This window comes from Mirounga leonina, unplaced genomic scaffold (genome assembly GCF_011800145.1).
Source record: "Mirounga leonina isolate KUSES-001 unplaced genomic scaffold, KU_Mleo_1.0 Mir_114, whole genome shotgun sequence".
NCBI classification, from domain to species: Eukaryota; Metazoa; Chordata; class Mammalia; order Carnivora; family Phocidae; genus Mirounga; species Mirounga leonina.
In genome coordinates, this window is record NW_023270265.1 from 10634973 (window position 1) to 10656109 (window position 21137).

At 35.3% G+C, this 21137-nt stretch overlaps 1 protein-coding gene across 9 annotated transcripts in view; it reads left to right on the forward strand.

Moving 5' to 3' along the window:
• CCSER2 (coiled-coil serine rich protein 2) overlaps positions 1–21137 on the forward strand; it is a 149795-nt gene that overhangs the window by 39704 nt on the left and 88954 nt on the right. For 7 of the 9 annotated variants that reach the window (XM_035023162.1, XM_035023182.1, XM_035023184.1 and 4 more), the window contains exons 3-4: positions 899–989; positions 9883–10045. In XM_035023162.1, coding sequence (XP_034879053.1) covers positions 899–989; positions 9883–10045 — 254 coding nt within the window. The other 2 variants (XM_035023196.1, XM_035023198.1) reach the window with 2 other exon arrangements.

Genomic DNA, 21137 nt, shown 5'->3' on the forward strand with positions numbered 1-21137 from the left:
TATATATACTAATGAAAGGTCTTGCAGTATTGAATCAGTTCTTGGATTGGAAGGATCCGCTAGTGGGCTACAGGTCAAACTAAGTTCCTGACTTTAAACTTAGTTTTTATTTTGTTAATTTGACTTCAGAATAAGAGTCTTTGAAAGCAAAACATTACTTTTCTCAGGATAGGTGAGAGCTGGTGAGGTTGCAAATAGAGCCCAGGAGTGGCTGCTTACACCAGTTTGACTAGTCCAGTACTATTTGTCTTTTATAGAAAAAACAAATTAAGGCAAACCAAGCCAAGGTAATAGTGGTGCTGAAGTTAAGAGTAGGTGGGTTTGGCACAAGAAAGGAAATGGAATAATCATGTAGTTAAATGCTTTTGTTATTTACATGAGTGGTCCAATCCCTATATATAATCAAACACAACCTCTCACCAAATATGAATAAATTTTGGGAGATTCTTTACCATCTTTGATTATTCAAGGAGATTGATAAAAGCACGGACTCAGGAGGTAGACCTTTTGTGTTTGCATCCTATTTTGGCTCTCTGTACATTAATTTCTAGTAATTGTACTAGTCATTAAATCATAGAGTTATTTTGAAGATTAAATGAATTAATATTTGTAAAGTACTAAGAACAGTATCTTGTGGACAGTGAGCACTGTGTAAGTTTTTAAAAATGAATTAAAAATTTCTTGGTGGGAGGAAGAGTAGGAGAAGAATGTTACAAATAGTTTAACAAGTAAACCAATTGAATCTTTTCTATTAAAAAAATTTTTATCTTAAAAATTTATTTTTACAACACAAACATTGAGTAAATTCAGACTTATCGTAGAGTGATGTTTTCAAAACTGATGATTACATACATTTCTTGAGGTAGGTTATAGCATTTTTTACTGCTTTTGTTCACAGGATATCCTGAATAATCTTGAATCATGTGACCTTGAGGACGATGACCTTATGCTTGATGTGGATCTGCCTGAGGATGCACCTCTTGAAAATGGTAAGCGAGGACAATATTGAAATTCCAGAGGCATATATAGTTGAGCTGCTTGTCTAGGGCCAATTTACTATTATTTACAGATTTCTTAATCTCAGTGAAGGAAGTCTTTTCAGACTGAGAATCAATCTTAAGTGATACTAAATAAATTCATTTGCAAACTTATTTAAATGTTTAAAACCTCGATTTTGTAGGTCTTAGATATAATTCTGTATGATCCAATAAAATTGTATATCTATATTATAAAGTAAAGTAGTAGATAGGATTTGTCCTTTTTGCCCCTGTGTACATATCCAACTTTTCTTCCCTTTCGTTTTGATTCTAAGAAGAAATACATTTAGAGAAACAGAGATATCATTTGATTTTTGATACAGCAGTAAAATTTATTAAATTTTACTTATGATAAGTTTTACTAAGAATAAGTATTTTTAAAAGGTCAATTCTGAAAAAATTTTAAAAAGATTAATTCTGGGAAAATGGTGACCTTCTGAATGAATCATTCCACTTTTTTCTTACTCCCAAATCCAATCTCTTATCCTCTCTGGATCCCAGTAATGCTGGAGTAGGGATTTAGACAATCCATATGCAAGAGGGGCCTAGGTACTCTTGCCCCCACTGACTTAATATTTGTAGGATTTCCTATCTTAAGGACTGATCTAGAATCAGATACCAGCCTAAAAAAGCCCCTGGGGCAAGGGTTGAAATGGGAATTCTCTGGAAAGAGGAATGGCTCCAGAAGATCTGTGGATTCCCCGTCAGTCAACATTTGCCTGGTCTCTCAGGCCTCCCAGGGGCAAGAGATGAACCAAAGAAGATGGTGAAGTCCTTTTTATACATGATGCTAGAAAAATGTAGGGATATTTCAGAGAGGGCAGGTGTTTGTTCTAGTTATTGAAGGTACTAGGAGCTCACGTTTGTCACTCCCCCCCCCCCCATGCTGCCAGGATGCTCTGTAACAATCTCAAAATCTCAGTGGCTTTCAAAATAAACATTTATTTTCTGTATTCATGGATCTATAGATTAGCTGGGACAGCTCAGGCTGTGGGATTGAGTTCAGGTCTGCTCCTTGTTTCTTCATTTTGAGACCAGGATTACCTGGAGCAGGTTGCTCTCATGGCAGATGGCAAAAGGACAACAGGTTGAACAGAAACAAAAATATAATAGCTCTTAGGGTCTTGACTTAGGACCAACACACTGTTACTTCTGCGCACATCTGTTGGCCAAAGCAAGTTATATGGCCAAGCCTAATACCAGTGGGACTGGGAAGTGGATTCTGTTTGTAGTTAGAAACTCTGTGGCAGAGGACACTGAATATATAATTCTACTAAAGGAGACAGTGAAGAGCTGAGAACAATATCTACTCTACCACAGGGGTAGAGACTCTAGCACCTTCTCGTGGTTATGCTGTCACCTGGGATACTCTGGCAACCAGAGTTGAGTTCCAGTCAACTGAGAAAGAAAAATCACAGCCAACATCCAGGAAGAAGAATAGGGAAAACAGCAGAACTCCCAGGTTTAGAGTGGCCCAAGGAAATAATAATGAAAGCACTTAAGGAAATAACAGTTGTAGCACAGTGCTTTCTGGAGCTATAAAAGATTTCCTAATAGAACAGTTCAGTAGATGACAGAAAGCATAGCTGCTGTTGAAATCCAAATTAGTGGCCTGGAAGATCAGGTGGAAAAATATTGGAGAACAGGGGAAAATATAAACCATTGACAATTGTGGGGGGGAAATGAGATGATGAACTAGGAGATTTCATGTGAAGTTTTAAGGGCTGGTAGTGAGGAGTGAGGAATATACTTCCTTGGAATAAATCACATCCTAGATAATGCATTTTACTTTGACAAACTTTATACCCTTTCTGAGCTATAGGAATTGGTATTAGAACCTGCCTCATCTTTAGAAGACAACATAAAGTTATCCTCATGATAGATAAAATTAGAATCATAGGGAAATTTAAAATCTTCGAGGTCTTGGTTGGGGACTTATGAAAAGTAGTAGGGAAGCCCTGAGGTATAACATCTCACATATATTGTAGATTTTCCTTGGAGAAGGCGAACAGATTTTGACTGTTTTGAGATAACCGAACATTGAAGAAAGCAGAACATAAGTCTAAAATATGTAGCCTTCCGAGGCACCAAACGTAAAATAGTATTCAGGTTTGGTACTACTGGGGAGTAAGGAGTGACTGTTCTCTTTATAGCTCTGAGGTCCTGGATGACTATACCCCCCACTGAGTTTTTTGATTGGGAGGATAGGAATGTTACAAGGACTGGTACTAGGTTTAAAGGAGTTTTCTAATATACTTTTGACTATTGATTTTCATTCCCTTTAGCTTCTGGTTTTGGTGGCTATTATGCAAATTTGGGTAGAGTTTTGAATGGGTCACTCTGAAGCTTGGTGTGTTCAGCATCACTAATTCTGCCAGTATCAGTGGAATTTTTACCAACAAGAAGTCTGAGACTTTGTTGAGATCTTTAGTTTGGGTTTGACTTTGGACACAAGCTTGTTATGACTTCATTATGAATAAGGGATCTTCTGGGATTTCAAGGAAGAGGCCATGAGAATATTCATCTGGCAATTATATTTGTGTAGTAAATCATGACCTATTAGGTAGCATATGTGATAACACAGAGGAGGAAAGAATGTTTGTTGGTCAGGTGTTTCTTGGATTGTTATGGGCTAGGATTTGGGAAGTGAGAGTTTTCAGAAATATCCATAACTGAGTTGTTTGGTGACACTGAGGGGGGAAGATTATATAACAGTAGTAGGGTTTAAGGTTGATATCATAGTGCCTGTAGCAATAAAACATTTGCAAGATTTTCTTTTAATTTTTAGAGAAAATTATCTTTTGAGTGCAAGGATAAAATTGGAAATTGAGCACTTGATCTCCCCTCTAGAACACTTTGATTAATCACCTACTTTATTTTTTCTTTTATTTCATAGGTGATGCAGGACACTTGTTTTTCCAGTGCCCTGCTGTTATAAGTGTACTAAGAGACTTCTTCCTCTAGTGTTTAATTGGCTGTGGTGGAAGCATCTAGTTGTGATATGTGAAGGACATCATTTTATTCTGAGTTGTATTCTACTTTTTTCTAAGGCTGTTTCCAAGTATTAGAAGTCTGGCAGTGAGGCTATATTTATCCTATTTCTGCCTTAAAATCCTTTACAGAATGTGAGAAGAGAGACTGGTCGCATCTCTTTCAGAATCTACCCCTGAATGCTATCTAAAGGTGTTAGTCTACTCTTGAAGTCTGCAGTGGATTTATCCTTTCTTTCCTTACAGAACTGAATCAGAGCCCAATCTACATTCATAGAGAAGACTTTGTTGACAGCCTCTGGAAGTCCTTTTCTAACCTCTTCTAGTTTCTTATGCAATTGATGGAGTTCAATATGTACTACCCAAAAATATGGCACCTTGGCATATTGAATAGCTTAAGCTCAAGGAGTTTGAGAAAGTGGCAGAAGCAAGAAAATGGCAAAGCAGAGTCATTTTGACCTCCTCCCCAACCCTCCTTCCCTGAAACAGATCATAAAACCCTCATGTGAGAGGTACCCTCCCTATACCCAGAGGAAAGGCGCATTCTTAATTCCAAGACAAAGAGACTCCCAAGAAGAATCCTAAAAAATAGGGCTTGCTAAGTTTTCCTCAGTTTACTACAGTTACCTCATACTCCTTAACCTGTCATATTCCTCCATGACTGACCACTTTTTATCAAACCTAGCATAAAAATACACAGGTCTGGGGCGCCTGGATGGCTAAGTTGTTAAGCGTCTGCCTTCGGCTCAGGTCAGGATCCCAGGGTCCTGGGATCGAGCCCTGCATCAGGCTCCCTGCTCAGCAGGAAGCCTGCTTCTCCCTCTCCCACTCCCCCTGCTTGTGTTCCTGCTCTCGCTATCTCTCTCTTTCAAATAAATAAAATCTTTAAAAAAAAATATACAGGTCTAACTGTTTCTTTGGGTCTTTATTTCCTTGTGAAGGCTCCCCTGTTACAAATAATATTAAATAAGTTTGTATGCTTTCCTTCAGTTTAATTTTCTGACCCTACAAGATCAAGAAAAACTCTTTCCTCTTCTACACAATCAATCATGGTTCTTAAGTTACATGACCTTCAGGGGCGCCTGGGTGGCTCAGTTGGTTAAGCGACTGCCTTCAGCTCAGGTCATGATCCTGGAGTCCCGGGATCGAGTCCCACATCGGGCTCCCTGCTCAGCAGGGGGTCTGCTTCTCCCTCTGCCCTCTTCCCTCTCGTGCTCTCTGTCTCTCATTCTCTCTCTCTCAAATAAATAAATAAAATCTTTAAAAAAAAAAAGTTACATGACCTTCAGATTCTTCACACTGTGCCTTTTCCATTTTATTTTTGTGTAATAGGGATCCTGGATTATCAATTCCTGAAACTATTCTAAATACCTCTGCAAATTTCTCCCAGTCTTATTTAGATCTTAGAAAGCATGCAGCCATGACTCTCAGCTTAGAATGAGTCCAGGTCTTAAAAATCAATCTTATGGGGTTTTCCCTCTTCTGAAAGAGGTTTAACTTCAAGAGATAATGAGCCTTTCAGGTTTCTGGCCAGCTTCAGGGTAGGGAAACAGGTCAAGGGAGAGATGGGGCAGAGCAAAATCGAGGAGCGTAGAATGAAGGAAGAAGAATAAAACGAGAAAGGACTTTCAGTTTCAGTTGTGATTAGGAAGGATCTGAAAGACAAAATTGTTTTAATTCTTTTACATTTTTTCTTTTACCTTTGTCAAGGAATCTCTTAAGGAAACAGTTTTGGTTCTGAATTTCTTTTGGCAGACTGTTGAGTATTTGATATTTTCACCTTTTTTGTTCTAAAGTGTCTCTCAAATGAACTGTTCAGGTTGTATCAAAAACACAATTGTATTGCTTTATTCTCTTGCTCTGGAACATCTAATGGTCACTCATTGCCTACAGATTAAAGCCTAGCATTTGGCATATTTATAGTTTAATCCTCAGGTTTATGATGTTTCTATAGTGTATACCTTGTTACATGTGCTATTTTATCTACTCCTTCTGTTTTTAAACTTTTCTCTGGAAAAAGATGTCTTCTGGGGCGCCTGGGTGGCACAGTTGGTTAAGTGTCTACCTTTGGCTCAGGTTATGATCCCCTGGTCCTTGGATCAAGCCCTGCATCAGGCTCCCTGCTCAGCAGGGAGTCTGCTTCTCCCTCTCCCTCTGCCTCTACCCCCACCTCGTGCTTACTTGTTGTCTCGCAAATAAATAAATAAATAAATAAATAAATAAATAAATAAATAAAATCTTAAAAAAAAAGAAGAGAGATATCTTTCTAATTACTTCCTGAATCCCACACCACAGCAAGTTATGGTTCCTATTAAATTGTACTTATTCTTTGTTATATTTCCTAAGGCCACATTTTTGCTTTTATTGAGTTATAGTTATATGAGTTCTATAGTATTATCCTTGATCACTTTCCAGTTACTGTATTTTCTTCTGGAAATTTATCTTTCTTTTTCAGTGCTAATTGTGTTTAGTAATAACAAGGTTCATGATTATTATTATTATTTTTTTAGATGAGCTTTTCTTCTTTTGAACCAAATTTTAGTTCAGAACTTTTCTGATCAGATTGTAAAACCTCCTGCAAAGCACATTCTTTCTAGGCTTTGTAATGTGTAATTTCTTCCTGCCATCTTCATAGCCAATTGTTATTCACAGGTGGAAATAATACCTATGTCATCCATTACCTTCCTATGACTTTAAATAATCAGAGAAATAATCTAGGTTACTTTTGGTGTTATATTTTTTCCTTTATCAAATCAGAAGAAATGAGTGTGATGAATGGTAGATCTAGGCATCCCAAGTCCCATACCTTTCAGTTAGCTATCTATATTAGATCCTCTTTCCCTCTCCTGATATTATTTCTGTCTCCTACTCACAGTAAAAGAACTAAAATCTGCTGCCTCTTACTTTTGGACCTGGAAACCTCCTTCACAGGGCCTTTATTTTCTAGTCCTAAATGCATAGTTAGGACAAAATCTGGTGTGTAGAGAGCTGTGATCAACATACCTGGTTAAAATTTTTCAAGCCAGGATATGTTTTGGTTTGCCTCATCATGCCTTATGGTATTTCATGTTCAGAGGGATTTATTTCCTTTCTTAGTCTTCTTTGTCCTGTTCCATCATTGGCTATGGAAATGGTTTTGATTTATCTCCATCTTGTAATTTTGTTTGCTTTCCATTTTCTTTTCTATGTTATTTCTTTCATTCTGTCAGAGAACCCCCTAATCTTAAGAAACCACCACTAATGTTATTTTACATTATCTTCTTAGTAACATTTTAAAGTACATAAACATATGTTTGATGGGTGCCTCAGATAGGAGTATAGTTAACCCTTGAACAACACAGGTTTGGAATGTGTGGGTTCATTTATATGTGGGTTTTTCCAATTAATAAAGGACAGTACTGTAAATGTGCTTATTTTCCTTATGATTTTCTTAATATCATTTTCTTTTGATACAGTGCAGTACTGTAAATGTATTTTTTCTTATGATTTTCTTATTTACATTTTATTTTCTCTAGCTTATTGTAATACAGTATATAGTACATATAATGTACAAAATATGTGTTAAATGACTATGTTATTGGTAAGGCTTCCGATCAACAGTAAGCTATTAGTAGTTAAGTTTTGGGGGAGTCAAAAATTATACACGGATTTTTGACTATGCAGGGGGTCCCATACTCTAACACCCACATTGTTCAAAGGTCAACTATATAAGCAGAAACCTTAAAAAGTCTTGGAGCACTCATTTATCTGAGAATTTAGGCCCCTCTATCTCAGTGTCTACCAGTAGTCTTTTGTGGTCATGGCAAATGTTTGTTTCCACTGTTTATTTGCCATTGTGTCTGTGGTTGAGTTCTTGTTTCAATAAAGGGGCTTTAATCTGTAGCCTGTGTGTAGTATCAACAACGTCTTTAGCAAAAACAAAAGTGGCACATCAATTTTATGCACTTTAATTTCCCACAGTATTTAACCCCATCTCCTGGCCTATTTGCCTGGTTCATTTGCTTCTTGCTACTCTGTATGCACTGTGTTGATGATCTCCTAATTACATATCAGATTCTTATTATGACAGAATTTCTTGTTTGGGGAGTGAGTGGAATTTTACTTGCCTGAATTAAATATGGATTCAGATAAAAGTAGATACAGATCATCTCTAGCTTTATAGAATTGCTTAAACTAAAGTAACATTTTAATGCCATGTAGAAATACTTGAGCTTAACTGAGTCTTTGAGTGTAATACAAATGTGAATTAAAACCAGTTTTAAGCCTTTCTGGGATATTTTTAAATTTATTTTTCTTTTCCGATCTCATCTTCCACTCCTTATTTTTTTCATTATAATGGTCACCATGTCTTTATTTATCTAACGGTCAGGTTTTCTATAATTGAACTTTAAAAAAAACAGATAAAAAATAGATTGTAATTTATCTCAATAAAATGACAAGAAATTGAAATAATTTCAAATGTAAGGCTTCTTTAGAAAATGTTTTCTTTAAATTTTTTTAAACTATAAAATGTATAGTTTTCCCCCAAAATTGATTTCTTTAATGGTTATAAACAAAATTTCAAAGTGTTTTAAAAAGTTATACAAAATTATTATGCATTTAGAAGAAATTACATTACAGTGAGTTTAGTGTATATGAGAATTGAACATCTGCACTTTAACTACTTTTTTGTAGTGGGGAAGTTTGTTTTTATCTGGTGTACTGTAATGAAACACTTTCCGTATTTCAAATTCAAGTTTTAGGTTAAGTGAAAATAATCACTTAAATAATGAATTTTTTAAAATTGGGGATCACATTGATTTCTACAACTTCTTTATTCTAAGCATTCTAAGCATTCCGGATTTGAACTTTCTCATGTAATAATTCTAAGACTAGAGAAACCTTTTCTGTTCCTGGCTTGAGTTAGTGTTTAGTTGTATTTTTAGTAACAGTCCTAACTCAGTAGCTATGTAACCACTGAGCGAAGATGGAGTCACAGGGTAAACTGGGCTTGCTTCCCACAGGGAGGGCTGGGAGTTGAGCAGGAAGGAAGGCCTGTTTGTCAGTGCCTTGTATGCAACTATGTCTGAGTAGGCAGCCGGCGACACAATGTCTCCCTTGTACAAAGTAACTCTCTTAGTGAGTGCTCAGATATGTGAGGAAAAAGTGTTTGGGTAAGTGAAGGAGAAGCTTGGGGTGTTTGAAGGAGATTCTTCTCGTGTTTTTGTGGCATTTGGATTTCAGGGAGTGTACTATTTGTTGCGGCAAAGTACTGGCATTGTTTTCAGTGACATTTTAGACTTTTTGAACAAGCTCTACTGTCAGCATATTGAAGCTTCTTACTTTCTAAACTGTGAGTTTAATTTAAAAAAAATACGATTTGTTTGTGATGAAAACTTAATCTGTGCTTCTTGAAATCAGTGAAAGCTAATTGTGGCATTTATTTTTGGGAACAAGTTCTCTACTAGACTTAAAATCTTATACTTTTTCTAATAATTTTCATTCTGAAGTCAGAACCAGCTAGTGATAATGATGAAAACCACTAAAAACTAATTACTGGTGTTTAAAATGTATAATGTTTATAACAAGGATAAGTTGCTTGTTTTAAAACACTGAGACCGTTGTTACTTAAGTGCCTGTGATATGAAAGTTTTATAATTTACTTCAATTTGAATACTATAAAGTTTCGTTTTCACCAAAAGAACTGGTTAGTTTTCTTCTGGAAATTTTGATTTTGTGATTAGCTAATATAAATGGCTGGTATTTTTAGCATATCATTTTTATATTCTCAGCAGCATTTAATTATCAAGCTATAAGTAGTTAACTTTTATAGAGTGTGTGCATGTTTATAGTGTTTTGCTTTTGAATCTGTCTAGTGGAGTGTGACAATATGAACCGCTTTGACCGGTCAGACAGAAATGTTCGGCAGTCTCAGGAAGGATTTTGGAAGAGGCCACCCCAGAGGTGGAGTGGACAGGAGCATTACCACCTCAGCCATCCTGACCACTATCATCACCATGGAAAAAGTGACTTGAGCAGGTGAGTCTAATTTAGATTATATTCCTTATCTTTTGATTAATTTTGAATCCTAATATTCCCCTGCCCCCTCAAAACTATTTTTTAATTTGGTTTTTAGAGGCACCCAAAATATTTCAAATTATATATGGTATTAATTGGAATAATTTGTCTAATTCTTTCCTTTTGGCCCAAATCTTTTTTCATTAGCTTTATCATAAATAAAAGTATTTTATTTATGTCTGCTATTTGTACTTCATGTTTTGGTGTGATTTTCTAGTTCTCTTTTGGGAATGATTATATGTTGAATTTGTTAAAGTTAATTATTTTTAAAATAATATATGAAATTAGTGCCAAGTGATTTGTCTTTTGCTTATATAATACATTAAAACTTAAAAGTTCCTCAAGTACTGTTAGAAATGAAGATACTGTACAATGCTAGGATTCTTTTCCTTTTTGAAGCATAGCATAGCTTTTAATTTGATAAGACGTGCATTATGGCTCTGTAGTCAGTCAAACCTGAGGTCAGACTGTGGCCTGACACAGATTAGCTTTGTGAGCTTAAATAATTTATTTAAACCCTCTCTACTTCAGTTTATCATCTGTAAAACACAGTTAATAATACCTTTCTCTCACTGTTCAAGGATGAGAGGCAGAAGTGCTTGAGCAGTATATGGCTTAGAGTAGGCACCCAGCGGTGGTAGTTATTATTAATTTTTTTCCTTTTCACTTCCTCATCTCATTTCACTAGGGATTTGAGATCATTTTGGGGCACAGTTACCAAGCAGATAATAAAATTGGATAAAGAAACAATGGAAGGGAAGTGTGTGGGCCCATATAGTTCTTGAAGTAAGAAAAAAAAATTGGCTCTAAGAATCCTTGCAGCAAAAACAAAGAACAAACCTTGATGCATTACAAGATTTATACTATACATAAGAAAGAATGTGTTTCTCCTGAACTGATTTGCTTTCATGAGACAGAAACCTGAAAGAAGTTGCTTTGCATGAGTTCTTAGAGAAGGGGAATACTTTGTGATATAGTGAACAGGTCTCAGCTTCCCAAAGTAGAAATGATAAATTCCTTAAGTCAGTTTTTTACTTATGTTCTTCAGTGCAAGCTACAAAGAACTCCAGACTAGTGAGAAAAGGCAGTTCTGCAGTGGGTCACAAAATAATGAGGTTTAACTAAGAATCCCTCTGTTGGTTTAATTTGATGAAATGATAAAATGTAGACGATCTAGAAGAATACATGGAGTATATATTTTTCCAGGCATTATTTTGGCTGTTGTTTTTTTATAGCAGGCTTTTGATAAGGAATGGACATCAGAGTTGTTATTGTCAGGCAAGAATATGATGTAAAGATAGTTGTGATTGCAAATAATGAAGATTATGCTTTCCTCATTTTTGATGGTTGGTTTATAAGAAGGTAAATTTGAGGCCAACTTATGAAAATTTAGAAGCCTAACTAAAATATGAATTGCTTATACTTCTGATAATATTTATTCATCCATTTAACAAATATTCATTGAGAACCTATATGTTGAACTCTGTACTAAATTCTCAAGCTGGGTTGAATTTGGAAATAGTGTGAGAGGTGATAGCTGTGGATTGGTAATGGCTTCTTAGAGCATTGTTCTGAGGATGCTAAAAACAATTATGTAATGCATGAGCTCAGTTGGAGTCATTACAGTTATTGGTTATGTAGAAGATTCATGTTCCTCTTCCATCCCATACAAAGTTGAGTAGTAAGTATTTCTTGGATGTTGAGTCTGTGGGAGAGGTAGGTATATTACAATATTAGTGCAGTACAATGATGATGGGTGCCTTAAAGTGATTTATATAGGACTCCAGAAGCATGCAGCATCTGGTTTTTGTCTAGGGTAGTGGTGTGTAAAGGAAGTTACTATTGAATGGGTAAGTGTGACTGTAGAGATTGCAGAGGAGGGGTTTCTATAGGAGAAGGATGAGTATTCAGATGGAAAAAAATAGCATGTGCAAAACCATATATCAGTACTGTGTTATTTTTAGAGAACTACGTTCATAGCTGGATTGCAAGGTCATTTGGACGAATGAATAGATGTGCTCTCTAACTCTAACAGCAAAACTCTCTATTTTAAGATAATGAGTGGCAAATTTCAGCTTAAAATGGGATTATAAATCAGACTGTCCCAAATGGAATGAGTTACCTGGATGGAGGTAGTAATCTCTGTCCCTGGGAATGATCAAGCTGAGACTGATTAGTCATCTTTCAGAAAAGTTAAAGAACATTTTCCAAAAACCATATTCCTGGATGTTAATAGGTGTAGAAGAGCAATTATCTGACCAAATAAGTACAGGAATAAACAAATTAATATTAAATGAGTTTTTTGTAAAGTGGACTTTGCATTGCCTTTAATATATATAGTACTATGATTTTGCAAAATGTGGTAAAAGATAGAATATGTAGCCATTTTGTAAAACATATGACTGCAGATCCCTTTTACACAGTGTATTTTGAGGGACTAGTAATTTGTGGATCATCCACACTGTTGATTCTCAGGGAGGAGAGAGAAATGCACCATATTCTTGGGGGTTGCTCATTTGACTCAATGCAGAACTTCCCAAAAAGTGGGCACACTGGTTTGTCATGAATAGTTACAGGTTAACCATTTTATTGATCCCTTCAGGCTTTGGGGTGGCCATCTGGGTTTGGAATATCTAGATCCCTAAGAACTAGTTATGAACTTGGGTGGTACAGAGAGAAACTCCATTTAAGACAAGCCTTACTCTCCAGTATACCTTAAAACTATTCTTTTCTCTCCATGCCTTGATTTTTAAAAGCTTGGATACACTAATCCCAGGGCCTTTTTGACATGACATGTGTAAAAGTATCTCTTCCCATTCTATGACTTCTTGAGTGTAAGTTCCCTTTCCTTTCTGTCCTTTAATTCCCATCATTGCCTTCTTTTTTTTTTTTTTTTTTTTAATTATAGGAATCTGTCTTATCCATAATTTAGGGGACTGGTAGTTCAGTTTCCTTTATATTTTTATCATAATACTCTGCTCTCTTTTCATCTGGCCTAAGCGTTCATTCCTCTTTCTCCTGCAACCTCCTTCTTTCCCTATACTTTCCCCATTATGCTGTATGGAATTCTCTCACATCCTAACAAACTCACATTTTTTACCCCTTTGCCTACATTCTCCTGATTGCAACTGAAATCTCACTCTTTCCTAAATGTACTGGTTCCCTAGTAGTATTTTTATATGAAGGATTCTTATTTTCCAATCACTCTAGTACTTTACTGTTTACAGGTGGGATCTTTGTCTTCACTCCTTATTTGCTTCTAATCAAAGTATTCTTCAGTCTCTTTCCTTGAGACTTAGGGCATTTGGCTGTATCAAATCCTCCTTATTGGTCCCTACCCCTCGCTCACAAAAATTTTGACCCTTGGCTTATTTTCCCTCTTCATTGTAAGCTTTGCTGCAATCCTGAATGCCTCCAGTGTTCATGTACATGATTCTTTAACCTCCTGGCTCCTTAGTTTCTTAGAATCCTCTGTATATGAAATCATGTCATCAGAGAATGGAGATAGTTTTACTTTTTTCATTCCCATCTGGGTACTTCTCTTTTTTTTCCTCCTGCATAATTCCTATGGCTAGAACCTCCAATACAGTGCTGAACAGGAGTGGTGAGAGCAAACATTTGTGCCTTTCTAATATTACGGGTAAAGCATTCAGTCTTTCACTGTTAAGTATGATGTTAGCTCTGCTTTTTCATGTGTAGTCTTTATCAGTTGAGGAAGTTCCCTTCTATTCATATTTTGTTGAGTGTTTTTGTCATGAAAGACTGTTGGAGTTTGTCAGATGATATTTCTGTGACTATTGAGATAATCATTTTTTGGTGTTCATTCTCTTAATGTGGTATATGACATTGACTGATTTACAGATGTTGAACCAGCCTTGCATTTCTTGGATAAATTCTACTTGGTCATGGTATATAATCCTTTTTATGTATTGCTAGATTCAATTTGCTAGTATTGTGTTGAGGATTTTTGTGTATATATTCATAGTAAGTATTGGTCTATAATTTTTTTTTTTTTGAGATGTCTTTGTGTGGTTTTGCTATTATGATCATATAGATTGAATAGGGAAGTGTTTCTTTCATTTCTGTTTTTGGAAGATTTTATAGAATTCACCAGTGCAGTTATTTGGGCTTAGGCTTTTCTTTGTGGAAATTTTTTTGATTACTAGTTTAATCTCTGTAGATGTTCTATAGATATCTATTGGGTTTTGTTAGTTTGTGGTATTGTTCAAATATTCTATTTCCTTGCTGACCTTTTTCCTAGTTCTGTCCATTAATGAAGAAGTATTAAAGTCTCCAACTATAGTTTATCTTGTAGGGAAGGTCTGATAGCAACACATTCTCTCAGCTTTTGTTTATATGGTGATGTTTTAATTTCTCTTTAATTTTGAAGACTAATTTTGCTGGATATAGAATTCTTGGTTGACAATCTTCCTTTTAACATTTTGACCCCCATGCTTTCTTATGAAAAATCAGCATGTCTTCTCATGAGTCCTATTTTTCTTGCATTGTTCAGGATTCTCACTTTTTCTTTAGCTTTTGATAGTTTATGATGTGTTTCTCTTAATATATTTTGGAGTTTGTTGAGCTAATGACTAGATAACAATTTTTTTTTTTAAATGCCTTGAACCAGTAAGTATCCCAGCCTTTGTCAAGGGGCTCTATATGTGTATGTGTTTAGGGATACTTTCAACAACCTGGTATTGCAGCTCTGCCTTAGCCTTCGTTTCCTCCTTGCTCAGAGACTCAGGGTCACCCAAATGTGAGAGGTGAAGGCCTTTCCAGGTATTTCCTTGGCGTGCACAGCCCTACATAGGTGTATGGCCTTCTCTATGTCCAAGAATATGTTGGGGCATTTCAAAGCCTCCTGTAGGCATCTCCTTCCTCAGGTTTTTCTTTAAGTTTTTTGATCACCATCTCTGGCAGCTTGAAATTTTAAACAATTGCACTGATTTTTTCCAACAAATGCGCTAGAGATAAGGCTGTTCCCACTGAGAAACTTTGGAATTGGGTCAAATAAAACAACAGCTGAGAATGGGCCTTTTCTAGGGAGGTGCTAGTTAGGTCAAATAGTAACTATTTTCTGGAAATGGTGCTTTTCCAAGAATTCCAAACCCAGTTTACCATTCACCCCTCCCCCTAGTGATTGCTGAATTTCACTGCTATTATGCTTGTAAGGCTCTTGTTTTTCAAGCTGCCACAGAGCTGGGGAGATAGGCATGGCAGTAGAGTAAATTAAAATCCACAGAGCTTGTTCTCACCAAGATTCAACCATTTTGTTTTTTGGTTTTTGGTTTTTTTTGTAAGTGCTCCTTGGTTGTGGCAGGCATTTGGTTGATTTCCATAGTACTGAATAAGTTGATTTTGACAAATTCACCATTGTTCTCAATGCTTTTATGGAGGAGTGGACTTTTTGGAGATCTTTATTCTGCCATTCTAGAAATACTTCCTTCTGTCATTTTTTTTTTCTTTTTTATTGATGGACTTCATTTCTTAGAGCAGTTTTAGTTTTAGCAATATTGAGCAGAAAGCATAGAGAATTCTCATATACTCCCTCACCTTCTTTTATACAATTTTTCCTATTATTAACATCTTGCATTAGCTGTTCCAGTTGATCAGTCAATATTGATACACTGTTATTAACTAAAATCCATAGTTTACATTAGGGTTCACTCTTTTGTACATTCTGTAGCCTTTGACAAATGCATAATGATCTGTATCTACCATTACCTATCATACAGAATAATTTCACTGCCCTTAGACTACCATGTCCTCCTTGTATTATCCCTTCCTTCTTCCCCAACCCCCACCAATACTAATGGCAACCATTGATCTTTACTGCCTTCATAGCATTGCCATTTCCAGAATGCCATATAAGTTGTAGTCTTTTCAGATTGGAGTTTTTCACTCAGCAATATGCATTTAAGTTTCCTCCATGCCTTTTCATGGCTTGATAGCTCATCTGTTTTTATCACTAAATAATAGTCTATTGTGTACGTGTACTATATAGTTCATTTATCCATTCACCCCCTGAAACACATCTTGATTGCTTCCAAAATTTGGCAATTATGGATAAAGCTACTCTAAACCTTTACATGTGTAAGTTTTGAACTCATTTTGGTAAATATCAAAAAGCACAGTTGCTGGCTCATATAGTAAGATGTTTAGTTTGGTACAAAACTGCCAAATTGGCTGTACATTTTGCATTTTCTCCAGCAATGAATGAGAGCTCCCAATGTTACACATCCTCACCAGCATTTGGTGGTGTGTTTTGAATTTTAACCATTCTATTAGGTAGGTAGTGATATCTCATTGTTGTTTTAATTTGTAGTTCCCTAAGGATATATAATATTGAGCATTTTTTCATATGCTTATTTGCCATTTGTACATTTTCTTTAGTGAGATGTCTGCTTAGAACTTTTGCTCATTTTTAAATTTGGTTGTTTGTTTTCTTGTTGAATTTTAAGAGTTCTTTATATATTTTAGATACCAGTCCTTTATCAGATATTTTACAAATATTTTTCTCCCAGTCTGTGACTTCCTTTTCAAATCTCCTAATGGTGTTTTTTCAAAGAGCAGATGTTTTAAATTTTATGCAGTCAGGTTTACAAATTTTTTTTTTCATGGGTTGTACTTTTGTGTTGTCTCTAAAAAGTTATTGCCCAACCCAGTGTCACCTGGATTTTCTTCTTTGTTACCTTGTAGTTTTACATTTTACATTTAGGTCTTTGATACTTGTTGAGTTAATTTTTGTGAGCAGTGTGAAGGATCATTTTTTTCTGTATGGATTCTAGTTTTTTTAGTATCACTTGTTGAAAAAACTATCCAGTCTCCTATATTTTGTTTTTTTTTTCTTTTCGTAGGTTTTCTTTATTTTTTTTATTGAAGTATAATTAACATACAGTGTTACTAGTTTCAGGTGTACAACATATTGATTCAACAGTTCTGTACATTACTCAGTACTCACCATAAATATAGTCACCATCTGTCACCAAAACAGCATTATTGTAATATTACTGACTAAATTCTCTGTGCTGTACTTTTCATCTCTGTGACTTATTTATTTTATTTTGTAACTGGAAATTTGTACCCACTAATACCCTTTACTCATTTCACTCATCCCCCTACTTAGATTCCCATTGGCAACCATCAGTTTGTTCTCTGTATTTAAGAGTCTATTTCTTTGTTTGTTTCTTTATTTGTTTTTTAGATTCCACATATAAGTGAAATCATGGCATTTGTCTTTTTGTCTGACTTATTTCATCTAGCATAATACCTTGTAGGTCCACTCATGTTGTTGCAAATGGCAAGATCTTTTCTTTTTCTTTTTTTAAATAGCTGAGTAATATTCCATTGTGTGCATACACACACACACACCACATCGTCTTTATCCATTCGTGTATCAGTGGACACTTGGGCTGCTTCCATATCTCAGCTATTATAAATAATGTTGCAGTAAACATAAGGGTGCATGTATCTTTTCAAATTAGTGTTTTGTTTTCTTGGGTAAATACTCAGTAGTGGAATTACTAGATCATATGGTATTTCTGTCATCCTGTCTCCTTTGAATTGCCTTTGCTCTTTTGTCAAAGATCATTTGACTATATGTGTGGATATATTTTGGATTCTCTCTTTTGTTCCACTGATCTATTTGTCTATTTTTTCATCCGTACCACAGTCTCGATTACTGTCACTTTATGTAGTAAGTCTGGAAATCAGATAGTGTCAGTAGTCTTTCTTTTTCTTTGTATTGGTTATTCTGGCTCTTCTTCCTGTTCATATAAACTTTAGAATCACTTTGTTGATATTCACAAAATAATTTGGTGGGATTTTGATTGAGATTATGTTGAATCTAACATTGAAAAAATAAAATAACCATGAATATAAAATACATATATTTAACTTTTAATATACAATTTTTATTAAAGATGAAAAAAGAAACACTAAAGGTTTTGTGAAGTCGAAGTGCGACTCAGATTAGGAAATAAATGAAGAAGAAAAATTCTCTTTCTCCCTGTCTCTCACACACACATTTCCACTTGCTGTTCTAATGTGTGAATCATAAGCCTTCAGATTAGCACAGAATCACACATCTTAGTAATCAAGAAGCTTGGGTAGAAGTGAAGGATATAAGTATATGGGTACAGCCACATAATTTGGAGAGATTTCTTTAAAACTGCAATAATGATTATGCAGTGATGTGATTATTAGGTGTGTGGATTGAATATCAGGTGCTGCTGTTGTATGGATTCAGTTTAAATGGGTTTAAAAAAACCTTATCTCTTAGAGATTCCTTTTTACAGTTATTCTGATCCCATTTTGGGAGGATGATTTTATTGGCTATAGTTCTAGAACAATGTTAAATAATATTGGTGATGGTGGACAATTCTTTCTCATGCTTCTGTAACTACTGGACTCATTTTTGCCCATACCTGTATTGGTTCACTTCTTCATATTCAACAGCCTACTTGGCCTGTGGTCAGCTACATAGAGTCTGCCTATGCTAACACACTGCTAACTGTCCAGTGTATTCCCCCAAACAGCATGCAGTCTTCTGTTGCTTTCACTATCTAAGTTCTCTACCAGAAATCCACGATTGTTAAAATCTGTATAGAAATACAGATTTATGCCTGTCAACTTATGAGGTGTTGTGTCCAATAATTCCTCTATTGTCTCATATTTATTTTTCTTTACATTCTTTATGTCTTCAACCCTGGGTTTGTGCTTGTACTCTTGGAAAGTGATTTTGCCTCTCATTCTGTTTTAAAGGTTCAGATTTCCATGTGTGAACTGCATCATTCTCTTAGAATGTGGAATCTCAAAATCCTCATTATCTTTCTGTCCTATTTTTTTTCCTCTCCTGTCTTTAATAGTGTCCTTTTATTTTCTGAAAATAACCCGTTATATATTTACTTTCTCTTCCATCTTTGTTTTCTTTTGCCTCTTGACCTTCTCAGTTATCTTCATTTTTTTCCAGCAAAGTTCAGTAAGGTGTTAATGTTATTTCCAATGTATGGTCAGATGGTTTCGCACCAAATACACAAGTATAAACAAATTGTGTTAAAATTTACCAATCGGGGAATATAGGTGAAGGTCATATGGCATTATAGTATTCTTTTGACATTTATGTTAGAAAATTTTTTCAATATAAAGAAGTTGGAAATTATCGTAACAACAATAATACAATAGCAATTAGTTTTTATTTAACATTTACTATGTGTCAGGCACTGTTCCAAACACTTTAACATATATTACCTCATTTGAGACTTATACCAACCTAATGAGGTAAGTACTCTTATTATCCTCATTTTATAGATCAAGAAAATGAAGGATTGTTAAAGTAACTTGTCTTGTTACTAGCTAATAATTGACAAAGCTGAGATTTGAACTCAGGTAATCTGTGGAGATAATATAAAAATAAGATACGGTCCTGCTTTCAAAGGGCATGTAATCTAATTAGAGGTAATAGCTATATAGATTTCTTTAATTTGTACTAAATAAATTAAGGATCCTAAAGTGCTAGTTTTATCTAGTTGAGGGGATCAGGAAGGGCTTTAGGAGGAAGTAGCATTTTAGTATGAGGAGAATATTTAAGTTTCATTTTGGATCTCATAGTGGAAGTATTTGAAATGCAACCTAAGGTATATGAACTTTATTTATTTCGCACTGGAGAACATTGAGAGTTAAGGAAATTATGGCCCAAAGACATTAAGTATTTTCAGTAGCTGGTTACTGTCAGTCAGGATTTAAACCTTAATCCTAGGCAAGAGGTGGCTCTTTTATACCATTGTGGTTTTCTAGATACTAAATCTTCGACCCTGTATTATTAGTGATAAAGACTTGTGACTCTTCCTTTGAATGTTTTTAATTCATTAGTTCCTTGCATGTGGTTAATATTTAGTCAACCTAAAATAAGCCTTACTCTGTACCTGTTTCTTGTAGATTGCAGACAAATCTCCTTCAGTCTCTTCCCTCTCTAATCTTTGTTTTATTCACTTGGTAACATAGCAGGTAAAGTTTAATTTGATTATTAACTGGGATTTTTTAATGTAACTGCTTCCAGATTTTAATTTTAAAGTAGTAGCTAAAGAACTTTAGAATTTCAGCGATGGAAGCTTGAAAAGAAACAACCTAGGGGTTAAAATCCATGATCCTTAATATTCAGTGAGAGCAACAGCAACAAAAATAAAAAGCTGACTGGTCTCTGACATAGAGGAAAAGAATATATAGTCTGTCTTCATGGAGTTTATAATTTGGCACAGATTGCAAATGAACACAATATACTATGTCAGGTAATATGTTGGGGCATCCTAGAGAGCTCTATAAGGACACCTGTGGAAGTACCAAGCCTTGCCTTGGGGGATTAAGGAAGCTTTCCCTGAGGAAATGCCAACTAATTTAAGATGAAGAAGAGTTATCATTCTCCAGATCAAGTGTGCAGTGGAGGGCAGGGTGGGTAGCCTGGCCAGGAGTAGAGAGAGATTGCCGTAGGTTTGGAGATGGGGGAGATTGTAGCGTGCTTCAGGCGATCTCGGGTAATTTGACTGTGGATTAAGAAATCAGTCTGTGGGAGGCAGATGTGTTAAGGGATGAAGTTAAAGAATAAATTGGATTCAGGCTATCTTTGGCCTCATAAGCCATATGTCCCTGTCCCTGAAAACATGCCTTGCACTTTGTGCCATTGCTTTTGATTTTCATTCTCCAGAAAGCCTTCACTTTTCATTCCAGTCAAATTCAAACTTCATACTTTATAGTTCACCCAGGTTCTTTTCTGCCCAAGAAAATCTTCCAAAGTATGTCAGCTTTTTTCTTTGAAAACATTGCTATCTCATTCTTCATAGGCCAGATGATTCTATATTTTTGTTTTACTGCTTTGCTAACTTACTATTACTATATATTTTTTATTATTTCATGTATAGATTGTCCATCTATTCAGTAATGAATGGTTAAATCATATTAATTAATTGATCAGTATTTGAAATTTAATAATTCAACTATAATTTGAACCAATAAAAATAAAGCAGAATTATATATAAACACATTAGGTCTTAACTAT